General features: G+C 70.2%; 9 protein-coding genes across 9 annotated transcripts; 6 read left to right on the forward strand and 3 right to left on the reverse strand.

The window, feature by feature from the left end:
- Window positions 1-27: 27 nt before the first annotated feature.
- Window positions 28-2,450, forward strand: MSY001_2739 (uncharacterized protein; the record flags this gene model as incomplete). The annotated part of the gene is made up of 2 exons (XM_018884606.1): window positions 28-1,168; window positions 1,192-2,450. 2 exons carry the CDS (start codon window positions 28-30, stop codon window positions 2,448-2,450), a joined length of 2,400 nt encoding a protein of 799 aa, XP_018741249.1.
- Window positions 2,451-2,454: 4 nt separating this feature from the next.
- MSY001_2740 (uncharacterized protein) lies at window positions 2,455-3,263 on the reverse strand (the record flags this gene model as incomplete). Its single annotated transcript, XM_018884607.1, has 2 exons — window positions 2,455-3,224; window positions 3,248-3,263. 2 exons carry the CDS (start codon window positions 3,261-3,263, stop codon window positions 2,455-2,457), a joined length of 786 nt encoding a protein of 261 aa, XP_018741250.1.
- Window positions 3,264-3,319: 56 nt separating this feature from the next.
- Window positions 3,320-3,836, forward strand: MSY001_2741 (uncharacterized protein; the record flags this gene model as incomplete). The annotated part of the gene is made up of 3 exons (XM_018884608.1): window positions 3,320-3,582; window positions 3,606-3,672; window positions 3,696-3,836. The coding sequence occupies 3 exons, from the start codon at window positions 3,320-3,322 to the stop codon at window positions 3,834-3,836; spliced, it is 471 nt and encodes a 156-aa protein (XP_018741251.1).
- Window positions 3,837-3,893: 57 nt separating this feature from the next.
- Window positions 3,894-5,753, forward strand: MSY001_2742 (uncharacterized protein; the record flags this gene model as incomplete). The annotated part of the gene is made up of 1 exon (XM_018884610.1): window positions 3,894-5,753. One exon carries the CDS (start codon window positions 3,894-3,896, stop codon window positions 5,751-5,753), a length of 1,860 nt encoding a protein of 619 aa, XP_018741252.1.
- Window positions 5,754-5,995: 242 nt separating this feature from the next.
- MSY001_2743 (uncharacterized protein) lies at window positions 5,996-7,927 on the forward strand (the record flags this gene model as incomplete). The annotated part of the gene is given in 2 exon segments (XM_018884611.1): window positions 5,996-6,729; window positions 6,742-7,927. 2 exon segments carry the CDS (start codon window positions 5,996-5,998, stop codon window positions 7,925-7,927), a joined length of 1,920 nt encoding a protein of 639 aa, XP_018741253.1.
- Window positions 7,928-7,935: 8 nt separating this feature from the next.
- Window positions 7,936-8,858, reverse strand: MSY001_2744 (uncharacterized protein; the record flags this gene model as incomplete). The annotated part of the gene is made up of 2 exons (XM_018884612.1): window positions 7,936-7,993; window positions 8,080-8,858. 2 exons carry the CDS (start codon window positions 8,856-8,858, stop codon window positions 7,936-7,938), a joined length of 837 nt encoding a protein of 278 aa, XP_018741254.1.
- A 213-nt stretch (window positions 8,859-9,071) lies between these two features.
- MSY001_2745 (uncharacterized protein) lies at window positions 9,072-10,036 on the forward strand (the record flags this gene model as incomplete). The annotated part of the gene is made up of 2 exons (XM_018884613.1): window positions 9,072-9,085; window positions 9,109-10,036. The coding sequence occupies 2 exons, from the start codon at window positions 9,072-9,074 to the stop codon at window positions 10,034-10,036; spliced, it is 942 nt and encodes a 313-aa protein (XP_018741255.1).
- A 120-nt stretch (window positions 10,037-10,156) lies between these two features.
- MSY001_2746 (uncharacterized protein) lies at window positions 10,157-11,309 on the forward strand (the record flags this gene model as incomplete). Its single annotated transcript, XM_018884614.1, is given in 2 exon segments — window positions 10,157-10,936; window positions 10,956-11,309. 2 exon segments carry the CDS (start codon window positions 10,157-10,159, stop codon window positions 11,307-11,309), a joined length of 1,134 nt encoding a protein of 377 aa, XP_018741256.1.
- A 39-nt stretch (window positions 11,310-11,348) lies between these two features.
- MSY001_2747 (uncharacterized protein) lies at window positions 11,349-12,278 on the reverse strand (the record flags this gene model as incomplete). Its single annotated transcript, XM_018884615.1, has 1 exon — window positions 11,349-12,278. The coding sequence occupies one exon, from the start codon at window positions 12,276-12,278 to the stop codon at window positions 11,349-11,351; it is 930 nt and encodes a 309-aa protein (XP_018741257.1).
- Between the last annotated feature and the right edge of the window lie 85 nt (window positions 12,279-12,363).

Below are 12,363 nucleotides of genomic sequence, written 5' to 3' on the forward strand. Positions count from 1 at the left end.
ACACGGACGCGCCGTGCTACCAGCGCGATGTCCGACGCGGCGTCCGACTATGGCACCGTCGTGCATCGCTCCGACGTGTCTACTGTGCCGCCCATGTTTCAGCCTGCGTGGAAGGCGACGCCGGCACGCGACCGCTTCCACGGGATGGGCGGCGATATGTTTTCGCCGCTCAAGCTCCAGCAAATGTTCCACACACCGAGCCCCTCGAGCCGCGACGAGGACGTGCCGGCGGTGCAGGCACCGTCTGTAGCGGCGCCCCTCGCGCCAGTGCCGTCGCAGCGCGAATTTACCTTCCGGGCTCGAAACGTGCCGACCTCGACGCCGATGCCGCCACGCCCCGCGTCGCACGGCCGGCCGCCGCCCAGCACGCCTGGCGGCCCACCCGTTCCGCTGCGGCTCATCCACATGAATGTGGATGCACGCGTCCGCAGCGGCCTCGAGCAGCTCGCCGAGGAGAAGAGCCGCGAGGCCTCGCGCGACGAGTCGTCGCCGATGCCCGACCTCGACCTGCGGGAGAACAAGCGCATGCGCCTCGGCTCGTACGCGCTGAACGAGCGCCGCTTCCCTCTCGCATACCGTCGCTCGGGATCAACGCCACGCGCGCCGAGCAGCGGCTCGTTTCCGCGCTCGATCCTCAAGGGCGGCACGGCGCTGGGCGAGACGCCCCGTGGCCCCGCGTCGCGCTCCATTAGCTTTGCGGACCAGCTGCCATCGCGCGTCGCAGAGCTCACGCCCCGCACTGCACGCCTCGACCACGTGCTGGAGGAACTGGAGCACATGAACCTCACGCAGTCTGTGCGGGCGCGCCCCGCGCCGCCGCCCGACACGGAGCGCTCCGTCGTGACGAATGCATCGTTCCGCCTTACCAAGGACAAGCTCGTTGAGCTGCTCACGGACGTGGCGCCGTGGGAGCCCGACTGGGCGACACTGAAGAAGATCGATTTGCGCGCCCGCCGGCTCGAGTCGTGCATCGGCCTCAGCGAGCACCTGCCGCAGGTTGAGGAAGTGTGGATAGACCACAACCTCGTCGCGTTTGCGATGGGCCTGCCGCCGTCGGTCCGTGTGCTGACTGCGTCGCACAACCGCCTCTCGGAGCTCGCCTCGTTCGAGCACCTGCAGCGCCTCGAGGTGCTCGACGTGTCGCACAATGAGCTCACGTCCCTTTTACGTACGTCCGCGCGACTGACCCAGCCTTCCAGCACCTCCCGCGCCTGCGCGAGCTCCGCGCGGACCACAACCAAATCCGCGACCTGCACGGCCTCGGGACCTGTGCCGCGCTGCACCGCCTGAGCCTCGCGCACAATGCGATCGGTGGCTCCATGGAGCTCAAGGCGCTGCGGTGGCCCCACATGGAGCACCTCTGCCTCGCCAACAATGCGATTACGCACCTGGGCGGCCTCGAGAGCCTCGCGGCGCTGCGTACGCTGGACGTGGAAGCGAACGACCTCGCAGAGCTGCGTCTCACACGCACGCTGCCACAGCTGCGCGTGCTCCGCCTGAGCGACAATGCGCGCCTGGACCACCTCGATGTGGCGTGCATGCCGCGTCTGCGCACGCTGTATGCGGACCGCTGCCGCCTGCGTGCCGTGCAAGCGCTCGACGCGGCGCACGAGCTGCGCAGTCTCTCGCTGCGGCAGCAGAGCGGGCGTCTCGCCGTGCCGCTGGCGCTCCCGCCCAGGCTGGAGCGCCTGTTCCTCGCAGGCAATGCGCTTGGCCCGCTCGCACTCACGACGTCGACGCTGAGCGAGCTCGTGTACCTGGAGCTCGCCGGGTGCCAGCTCACGGCGCTGCCCACGGACCTGCTGTCCCGCACGCCGGCGCTGCGCACGCTCAACATGGACCACAATCCGCTGGCGGCCCTGCCGCCCCTTGCGCCATGGCGCCGGCTCAAGCGCCTGAGCGCCGTGGGATGCCGCCTTGCGCGCCTCGAGGACGTGGTGCACGCTGTACATGGCCTGCGCGAGCTGTGCGTGCTGGACGTGCGCGCCAACCCGTGCACACTGGGCCTGTATGCGCCGCTCGTCCTGCCCAGCGAGGGCGCGGCCAGCGCGCCCGGCGCGTGCGAGTGGGGCCCGCCCGTGCCGCACCCTGCGATTGTGCAGCCAGACGCGGCAGCCGCGCTCGAGCAGGCCGTCGAGGCGCGGTGGCGGGCAGCACAGGCGCTGGCAGACCGCTCGCAGTTCCACAAGCGCACGATGCTGCTGCCGCCCGAGCCAGCGGCGCCCGCGCCAGGCGAGGCGCCAGGCGCCGAGGGCGCACGAGCCACGGCGCTCTTCCGTGCGGCCGATGCGCGTTTCTGCGCGACGCTCCCGCGCGCCACGCTGCACAAGCGGCAGGTGTACCGTGGGCTGTGTGGCATGGCGTGCGGCGCGCTCACGTGGCTCGACGGCCTCCAAGTCGACGAGCACGATGTGCGCCGCGCCGAGCGGCAGCTACGACATGTAGAGTAGAAAGCTACGACAGGGCCCGGCCCACCAGGCGCTCGAGCATGGCCGTCGTCAGGCCCGGGCCGTCTGCGTCGCCGAGACGGCGCAACTCGCCGACGAGCGAGCGGTACACGTACTTGCCGACCATATCGAACTCGACGTTCACGCGGGCGCCGACCGGACGCGACGGCAGCGCTATGTGTTCCTGCGTGTGGGGAATCAGCATGACCGTGAACTCGACCGTCTCGGCGACGGGCGTGTCGTCCTGCTCGCCGAGCGCGCCGCCTGTGGGCGGCGAGACGTCCACGAGCGTGAGCGATGTGCCATCGAGCGTCACGTAGCCCTTCGGAATAAGGTACGGCGAGAGCGTCGACGGGAGGGGCAGCGTCGCCTCGCCTGCACGCGGCGGCTCGTACACAAGGCGCAGCGTCAGCGTGAGGGCCGACTCGTTCGGCACGACCGACTGCAGCGTCGCGACCGTGTCGACATGCCCTTGGACCATGTGCCCGCCAAAGCGCGTCGTCGGCGCCATAGCGCGCTCGCAGTTCACGCGATCGTCGACCTTCAGGTGGCCCAGATTCGTGCGAAGCAGCGTCTCCGGCGCGACGTCTACCTGGAAGCAGCCGCCGTGCGCGTGCACGTCGAAGCGGGTCACCGTGAGGCACACGCCATTCACCGCAATGCTGTCGCCTTCATGCGCGTCGTCCAGAATCGCGGCCGCATCTCCAATCACAAGGGAGTACGAGCCGCTCGTGGGATCGCGCGGAATCACGTCCGCAATCCGCGCGACACGCTCGACTGCGTCAGCGCACGCGACGTACCCAGGCCTGTGAACATCGTGGAGCGAGGCGGCGGCGCCACCGCATCACGTGGACAAGGCCCTCTCCGCGACCATGCCGCGCATCCGCACGAGCCGCACGCGCGCGCCGCCGGCGGGCTTTGAGGACATTGAGCCGATCCTCGAGGAGTATGAGACCAAGATGCGCGATGCCGAAAACGAGTCGCAGGAGGGCAAGCGGAAGGCCGAGGGCGTGTGGGGCATCCTGCGCGTCACGCACCTGCGCTCCCGCTACATATACGACCTGTACTATAAGCGCGAGGCCATTAGCCGCGAGCTGTATGACTGGCTCCTCGAGCAGGGATATGCGGACGCAGCGTACGTGCCATGTACTTACGCAGTCTGATCGCCAAGTGGAAGCGCACCGGCTACGAAAAGCTGTGCTGTGTGCGGTGCATCCAGTCGCGCGTACGTGTGTGCTGCTCACGCAGGATATGAACTACGAGGGGTCGACGTGTATCTGCCGAGTGCCGCGCGCCCAGCTGCGGCCCGGCACCTTTGTCGAATGTGTGCACTGCGGTACGTCCCTGCGGCTGACGCCAGGCTGTCGCGGCTGCAGCTCGTCCGACTGACGAATTCGCCCCTTTTGGCCATAGTCTCCACCTCCACCGCGCTTGTGTTTTGACGCCATGGACGACGCTGCGCGGCCCGCGAGCGCTGCCGGCCGGGCGAAGGCCGAGCCGACGTCGCGGCCCACGAGCCCGGGCGGCGCGGTGCCCAAGCCCGTGGCACTGCAGTCGAATGAGCAGTGGCTGATGCGCGTGAACCGCGACGGCCTGCCGATCTGCCGCGACCTGCACGGCCTCTTCACGACCGTGATCATCTCGCTGTGCGACCGCTGGCCCGACTGGCGGTACCCGCTCGCGTTCGTGATGCCGGCGCTTGTGCAGCGCATGCAGGCGCTGCAGTTCGTCCAGATCGTGCGCGACTCGGCGAACGGCATGCACAACATGCTCTCGCTCAGCCAGACCAAAACATCGTTCACCATGAACAGCGAGACGGCGGCGCGGATCTGCCAGGCCTTCATTGACGCCGCCCTGCTGCAGCGCACGGAAAGCACGGAGGACCAGGTGTATGCGCCGTCGCCCAAAGGCCTGCACCTGATCGACCGCTTCGTGACACGCCATGGCATCGCGACCCGCAGCGTGAGCAACCTGCTCAACCTGCATGAGCTGTGCGATAAGCTGCTCTTCCTCGAGCGCGACGAGCAGGACGACGTGCTTCTCAGCGACGCCGTCGTCCGCATCGTCTTCCACCGCATGGTCGGCCTCTCGCCGCGGCGCACCGAGTCCAACGCCCTCGGCATGGCCCTCCAGGCGACGCATGCACGCGACAGCACGGGGCAGATGTACGAGACGGCGCACTTTACCTCTGCCGATGCACTCGCATGGCTTGTGAACTATACAACGCTCGTGTCGGTCGACGAGGCCATCGTGCTCGCGGCGCATATGGTCCGCCTCGGCTGGCTCGAGCCGGAGACGGGCCTGCCGCCCACCCGCTCGAACCGCGTGGCCACGGTGCGCGTCGACGCGTCGCTGCGTGTCGACGGCGCCGAGTGCGAAGGCACGTTTGTCGAGGGCGAGACGTACCACATCACCGAGCGCGGCGCTACCGTCGCGTGGAAGGTCGACTGGGTCGAGCAGCCGACGACCATGTTCGCGGCCGAGCAGCGGCCCCCCACCGCCTTCTTCCAGGGCCACCCGACCAACGTCATGCGCTCCGTGTCGCCACGCCTCGACGAGTTCGAGGGATACGGCTCCTACGTCGACGCGAGCCCGCCCCCGGCCGCCTCGCCCGACCTCGCGCCGCCCTCCCGCGCTACCTCGACACGCATCACGCCGGCCAGCCGCGCGAGCGCGCCGCGCGCCACACAGCCACAGACACAGCACGCGCCTGGGCCACCCAGCGACCCGCCCGCGGCCAACGCGTCGTATACGCTGCACGACGTGCTGACCCAGGCGCCCCTGCGGCGCTCGTATGCCTCGTTCTTGCAGCAGCGCGGCGAGGGCGCATGGCTCCGGCTGTGGTGCCACATCGAGTGGTTCCGCGCCGACTGCCGCCTCGCGACGACCGGCGCGCTCACCTCCGTGTCTGACGACGATCCCACGAGCGCGCTGCCGTCGGAGGTCCCGCGCCCGACGCCCGACGCCCCGCCCACCGGCGTGGACGGGCCGCAGATGCGCACGTCACTGCGTGGCCTCCTCGTCGAGAGCGCGCATGTGCGCCTGGGGCCCTACGTGGACAGCGACACTACCGTGCTCGCCGACGACGTGCGTGCCTCGTTCACGGCGGCCTGGCGCCGCTTTGTGGAAGCGCCGCCCCTCGGCGACGGCGTGCCCAGTGCAGAGGCATCGCGCAAGAGCGAGCAGACGCTTGCCAAGCTCCTCCTGCAGTGCTCTGCAGCGCAGAAGCACGCGAAAGCGCAGCTGCAGGGCCCCCTTCTCCGGCCCTTCCTCGAGGCCCTCGCGCGGGGGGACGTGTCGCCCTAGCGAGATTTTGTAGTATTTCAGAAAATGCCCCCGGACGGCCTGGGCGCAGGGCGTGTCGCCCGTGTCGTTGTACGGTGCCTCCCCGACGGCCTGTCCGTCGACCCATGTCTGCTGCGCCGCCACCGTCTTCCTTCGTGCCGCTCGCGGCCCCCACGGACCCGCGGCAGGGTGCGCCGATCGGTCTTGCGGCAAGACCATGGCCTCCTGTCAGCTCGACGGGCTTCGTGTACGATGCTCGCATGATGATGCATGCTACGCTGGCCGACGAGAGCCACCCCGAGCAGCCGCAGCGGATCGCGCGTATCTTTGAAATGCTGCAGCGCCACGGCTGCATCGACCGCATGTTGCGCATCCCCTCGCGGGAGGCGCGGCGCCACGAGGTCGAGTCTGTCCACGACGCGGCGCTCTGGGACACCTTCGAGTCGATCGTGCAGCTGCCTGTCGAGCAGCTCAAGGCGTACAGCCAGGATCTGGAGGCCAGGTCGTCGCTCTACCTGAACCCACACTCGACGTTCTGCGCGCGCCTCGCGTGCGGCAGCGTGATCGAGACATGCTCGGCCGTGGCCGCCGGCCGCGTCCGCAACGGTATCGCCATTGTGCGTCCGCCGGGCCACCACGCCGAGCCCGGCTCGGGCACGGGCTTTTGCCTGTACAACAACGTCGCGGTCGCTGCAACGACCCTGCTGAATCGGCCGACCGGCGCGGCCGACCGTGTGCAGCGCGTGATGATCCTCGACTGGGATGTGCACCACGGCAACGGCACGCAGCGTGCATTCTGGGATGACGACCGCGTGCTGTACGTGTCGCTGCACCGGTACGAGAACGGCACCTTCTACCCCGGCACCACGTTCGGCCACTACGACCAGGTCGGCGGCCCCGAGGCGCGGGGCACGTCGGTCAATGTGCCGTGGCCGTGCGGCGGCATGAACGACGCCGACTATCTGTATGCGTTCCAGCGCTGCATCATGCCCATTGCGTATGAGTTCAGCCCCGACCTGGTGATCGTCAGCGCGGGTTTCGACGCGGCGGCGGGCGACCTCCTCGGCGGCTGCCTCGTGTCGCCAGCGGGCTACGCCCACATGACGCACCAGCTCATGTCTCTCGCGAGCGGCAGGCTCGTCGTTGCGCTGGAAGGCGGCTACACGCTCGACGCCATTGCCTCCTCGGCCCTCGCTGTGACGCAAACGCTCCTGGGCGACCCGCTGCCGCCGTGGCCCGCGCGCCTCGCCTGCAGCACGGCCGGCGCCGATACCGTGGCCCGCGCCGTCCGTGCACAGGCGCCGTACTGGGCGTGCATGCGCCACTCGCTCGACTACGCCCCGGCGCCACGCGAGGTCCGCGGCGCTACCTGGGCGGCCAGTGACCTATACCTCGATGCGCGCGCCGCGCGCCTGTGGGCCGACCACCAGATGATGCCGCTGCCGGCCGTGGGCGACTCGCTGCGGCGCAACCAGGCGCTGGTGACGCCGTCGGCCATGGCGCCCGGCACATCCACGCTCCTTGTGTTCATCCACGATATGGGCACGTGGCATATCGGCGACCCCGACGATCCTCAGCGCCCGCCCCTCTTCCTCGCGGATGCAGCGGACGCCGTGGTGCAGTGGGCGCACACACACGGCTTTGCGTGCGTGGACCTGTGCACGGCGCTCCCGGTGCCGGTGCGCCCGCTCCGCAACAGCGAGCACGACCGGCCTCCTCCGCGGCCGGACGCCCAGCCGCACAAGGCGACGCTCGAGGCGCAGGCCCTGTACGTGTGGGACCACGTGTGTGCCCTGTCGCCCGCGCAGCGCGTCCTCTTTGTCGGCTTTGGCGCGGGCTGCGATGCGCTGATGCATATCATCGCGAACCGCGTTGTGCAGGGCCGCGTCCAGGCGGTCGTACAGGTCATGGGCCTGCAGCCGATCCCCCTCGTGCCCAAGCAGCGGCAGGAGCTCAAGGCCTGGTACCTCGAGCGCGCCCTCGTGCTGTGCCCACACGAGCACCCGCTGTACGCATGGAACGAGCAGCAGGCGTCCGGCAAGCGTCTCGGGCGGGTGCAGCGCGCCGCCGAATCGGACCCGACGCAGGTACTGTACCGCGCCACGGACGTGCTCGATGCGCTGCTCCGCGCGCCTGCGCGTGCCGAGGCTACGCCCCGTGCTCCGCCGGCGCCCGTGCCGGCGATGGCTTCGTAGCCTTTGTATCAACCTCGGAGGACTCGGACGGAGACGCCTCGCGTGCGCCGGCGGCCTGGGCGGCGCCTGCGCGCAGGTCCAGGATCGTATCGAGCGAGAGCGGCGCGCGCTTGCCCCAGGCGCCCTGGGTGTCCGGGCGAAAGTCCACGTACAGCGCATACGCCTGGCGCTGCAGGGCGTCGGCGTCGTTGTGGGGCCCCATGTACGCATTCGCCAGCAGGGTCAGTGCGCCCATCACATGCGGGAGCATCTGGAACATGGAGCGCCGCAGGTAGTCAAACGCGCGCGTGGGAGGCACCACCTCGCCGGCGTGCAGGCCGCGGTACTGCCCGTGCCGCAGCTGGATGACGGGGATGCACACCTGCAGAAAGTCCACATGCGGCTGGTTCGCACTGGTGACGTGCGCCGGCGCCGGGGTCGGCAGCCGGAGCGTCTGCGCCCGCGCCTCGGCCGTCGTACTCACGTAGCAGTGCGCGAGGCTGAGCGCCTCCTGCACCTGGAAGCCCAGGCACTGGAGCACGACCACCGCCCAGGCCGTCATCACCGGCGCACGGTTGACCAGGACGTGCCGCCCACGGAGCGCCGGCTCGTCCAGGACGGCGTGAAAATCAAAGACGTCGTCGCTCTCGTCGTCGTCGCCCACGGCGGTCTCCTTCGACGCGTTGCCCCATTCGCGCCGCAGCTGCACGTCCTCGCGCAGGCGCTGCTGCTGACTCGCTCGCTCCGCCTCCGTCAGGCCGCCCGCCTCGTCCGCGCGCGCCAGGCCCTGCAGCACTTGCACGACGCGGTCGCGTGTGGCCCCCGTGCATGGCGCTCCGATGTGCTCGAGCTCGGGCGCCGACATGCGACGCAAGTGGGCGCGCGTATGCCGCTGCTTTGCGACGAGCGTGCGCACAATGCCCATGGCCTCGGCGACCGGGACCTGCGCCATCGTATGGAGCGCATGAAGAAGGCGGGGGAGTGGTATCGTCTGCGCCTCTGTGCTCTCCGTCGCGCGCGGCGCAGAGCGCGCGCGCTTCAGCAGCTCCGCGGCGCGCTCCGCGTGCGTGGCCGGCCGTTTCGGCGGCATGGCGCCCGTGCGAACGACCGAGGGGCGCGGGTCGCCACCTCCACCCGCCGCAGCGCCGCTCGCCCCGGCCTCACGATGGCGGTGACGGGGTACGTACGAGTGACTGACGCAGCACGGCGCGCGTGTCGTCGCTGCCCCCCAATGGAATTTCGGCGGTCGCCGCGCACCTCCAGAGCCAGCATGGCGCGCAGCCGGCTGGCCCTTGGCGGATCCGCTTCCGTCCTCACCGCCGCGTCCATGGCACGCCCGGCACCGAGGCGCCTGGCGAGGCGCACCGGCGCACGCTCTGGGAGGTGACGGACACGGCGCACCCGCAGCATGTATTTGTCGTGTCGGAAGACACGTCGAAGCCCACGCGCGCCGAGATGGCCCGCACAGGCACGCATGCGCCGTCGAGCCGGTGGCACGCGCGCGTGATGAGCGCCGAGTTCCCGACGCTCCTCCGGCTCAGCAACCTGCCAGGCCCGCTCGGCTCGGCGGTCGGCACGCCGGGCCCCGGCGCGTGGGTCCAGCGCGGCGCGCAGGTCCTGCTCGACGGCCTCTCGTTCCATGTGCGGCTGCGCGGGCTGCAGGCGCATGGCAGCGCCCTCAGTGCGGTCGGCGAGCACGACGAGTGCGTGCTCAGTATCGGGAACGTCGTCGTCGGCTCGGACCGCATCGTCGGCGGCATGGTCGAGATCCAGTACTTGCCGCTCACGCAGCTCCCGCCCGACTCGTCCCTCCTGGGCTCGCTACTTCTCACGCTCCTACCGCCGGACTTTGTGCCTCTGCTCGTGCCCATGGCCGCGTCGCTACCGCTTACACTACCGACCGTCGTGCCCCGCACGATGCTTCCGCCCTCGCTGCTCGCAGAGATTGTGCCCGCCAGCACGGGCGCGTGGCAGCAGGGCGCGGTCACCGGCGCGCCGGGCGCGCCTGGCTTTGCGCCCTGGGACGCCGACGATGCCGTGCCTGACGCGCTGGGGTGGACACCGCTCGAGGCGCGCCGGCGTATGGCCTATGTCCACCTGGTGCTGCTGCGCGCCGAGGGCCTCGCATAGCGCCATAGGGGCCCCTCGCGGACCAATCGCGGCACGCCTCCACCTGCGTCTGCGCGCGCCTTGCGGCGTGTCGCGTCCCTGCGGCACGGCCGAGCGCGGCGGCTCTTCTCCCGCACCGCGATGGGCCCGCCGCGCGCCGTCCTGCTCAAGGGCCCGACGCTCAACTCGCGCGTGTTCTTGACGGCGATGCCTGAGCGGCACGAAGATCTCGTGGCCAAGGCCTGCGAGCTGTTCAAGGTCCCGGCCGACCATACCCCCCAGCTCTATGTGGCGTGCCAGGCGTCGATCGGCCCGCCGAACAGCGAGCAGCGCGGTGCGCTGCTGATGGCGGACGCGATGCCGTTCCTCCGGGACAGGGAGCTTGTGACGCTGCGCTGGGTTCCGAGCGAGGCCGCGCGCCCTCGCGACCATGCGCGCGTCCAGTGGGACCCGAAGCTCGATGACCGCCTCTTTACGACGCCCGTGTCGCGCGGGCCCGTCGCCCGTGCCGCGCACGTTGCGCGCGTGCTGGAGCGGGAGCGCAGCGCGGGGCTCCCTGACAGGGTGCCGCCCGCGCCGGCCGCGTGCAGCAAGATGGGCCCCGTGGCGGAGTCGCCGTTCCAGGCGCCGATGTCCCCGCCGTCGAGCTCGCCGACCGCGTCGCCCGTGCTCGAGGCGCCGCCGTCGCCGACGCCGCAGCGCGCTATGCCGCCGCTCGAGTGGACGGCGGGCGACAGCGACGAGGACGACGTGCAGGCCGCGCTGATCCCCGCGGCGCCTGCGCCGCGCAAGGCGACCGGCCTAGGCGCGCTGTGCGCGCGTCTGAACCCGTTCGCCAAGACGGAGCATGAGCCCAAGCGCGCCGCGGTGCCTGCGCCGCGCGCGGCGGCGCCCCAGGCGCCNGCCGCGGGGCGCGGCGGCGTACGATGTCATGACGCAGGTGCTCCTGGCTGTGCGGGAGCATCCCCGCAATACGCACTTTCGCGCGCCGCACGACCATGTGCTGCAGCGCCCGAGCGGTGCGCATGCGCTGCAGGAGTGTGTGGCGCGCCGGCTCATGGACGCGGCGCGCCCGTTGGACGAGTTCGCCGAGGCGCTGTATGCGTACCTGGACGCCTCGGCGCCGCAGGGCGGCGCTCTGCGCGACGAGGCCCTGACGCTGCGCCGCTTTGCGGCGACGCTCATGGGCGAGCTGTCCCGCACGAGCGGGACGAAGCGGCCGGCGCCGGAAGACGCCGCGCCGCTCGCGAAGCGGACGCGGTCTGCGGCGGCGCGCGCGGTGCCGCTGCGCTAGAGGGCGGCCTGGCACCGCTGTACAGTACACTACAGGTATCTAGAGCTCTGCGAGAATCATGGTGCCGAGGCTCTGCACGATCTGGTCGCCCATCGACGCCTCGACGGCGTCCTCGAGGTGGCGCTTGGGGTCCTGCTTGCCGACGTAGTGCGTCTTGATCTGCTCGGGCGTGAGCGGCGCCTCCTCCTGCACGGACTTTTGGTAGGCCTCGGCGAGCGAGAGCATGCGCTTGACCGCGCCCTGGTTCGCGTGCTGGTGCTCTTCAAAGTCGGCGAGCCGCAGGCCCTCGGTCCAGGTGCGCTTGTGCAGGTTGCCGAGCATCGCCTGCTCGAGCTGGGTCTTGCGGTACCCGATCGCGATCGAGTAGTAGTGCCGGTTCAGGCCGTGGATGAGCGACTGGATCGACGGCTTCGTGAGGTGCCCAATGTTCGACGTCGTCTGACGCGGCTCCTGGCCGAGCATCACCGTCGACGGGTTGATCAGGCGGAAGGCGTCAATGACCACCTTGCCCTTCACCGACTCGATCGGGTCCACGACAATCGCCACCGCGCGGGGGTTCAGCTGCTCAAACGACTGCTGCGTGTTGATGTCCACGCTCGACAGCCAGCAGCCAAACCCGGGGTGCGAGTGGTACCAGCCGACGACGACTTCGGAGCGCCCCGTCTGCTTCAGCATGTCGAGCATCTTTGTCTGGAACACGGGGTCGACCGCTTCCACACTCACGCCCGTTCCCGACTGCGGCATCGCGAACACGTCCACGACCGAGACGGTGTAGTCGTCCACGACCGTGCCCAGCAGCAGCCCCATGACCTCCATCGGCACACCCGCGCGGCCATGCTTCAGCATCTTCAGCAGCGCCAGACTGCTAATGTACACGGTCTCCGCATTGTCCTGCTGCGGCACATCGCCCGTGGGCAGGCTGCCGGGGCCGCCCGCCCGCATCTGGTTCATCATGGACGAGAGATCCATGGTGCGTCAGAGGAGCGCCACCGCCGCCGACGCTGACGACGCGCGTTGGCTTAGTCATCGAACTACCGGCTACAGACCCCCGACC

Source organism: Malassezia sympodialis, genomic scaffold (genome assembly GCF_000349305.1).
Source record: "Malassezia sympodialis ATCC 42132 genomic scaffold, msy_sf_13, whole genome shotgun sequence".
Taxonomy (NCBI): domain Eukaryota; kingdom Fungi; phylum Basidiomycota; class Malasseziomycetes; order Malasseziales; family Malasseziaceae; genus Malassezia; species Malassezia sympodialis.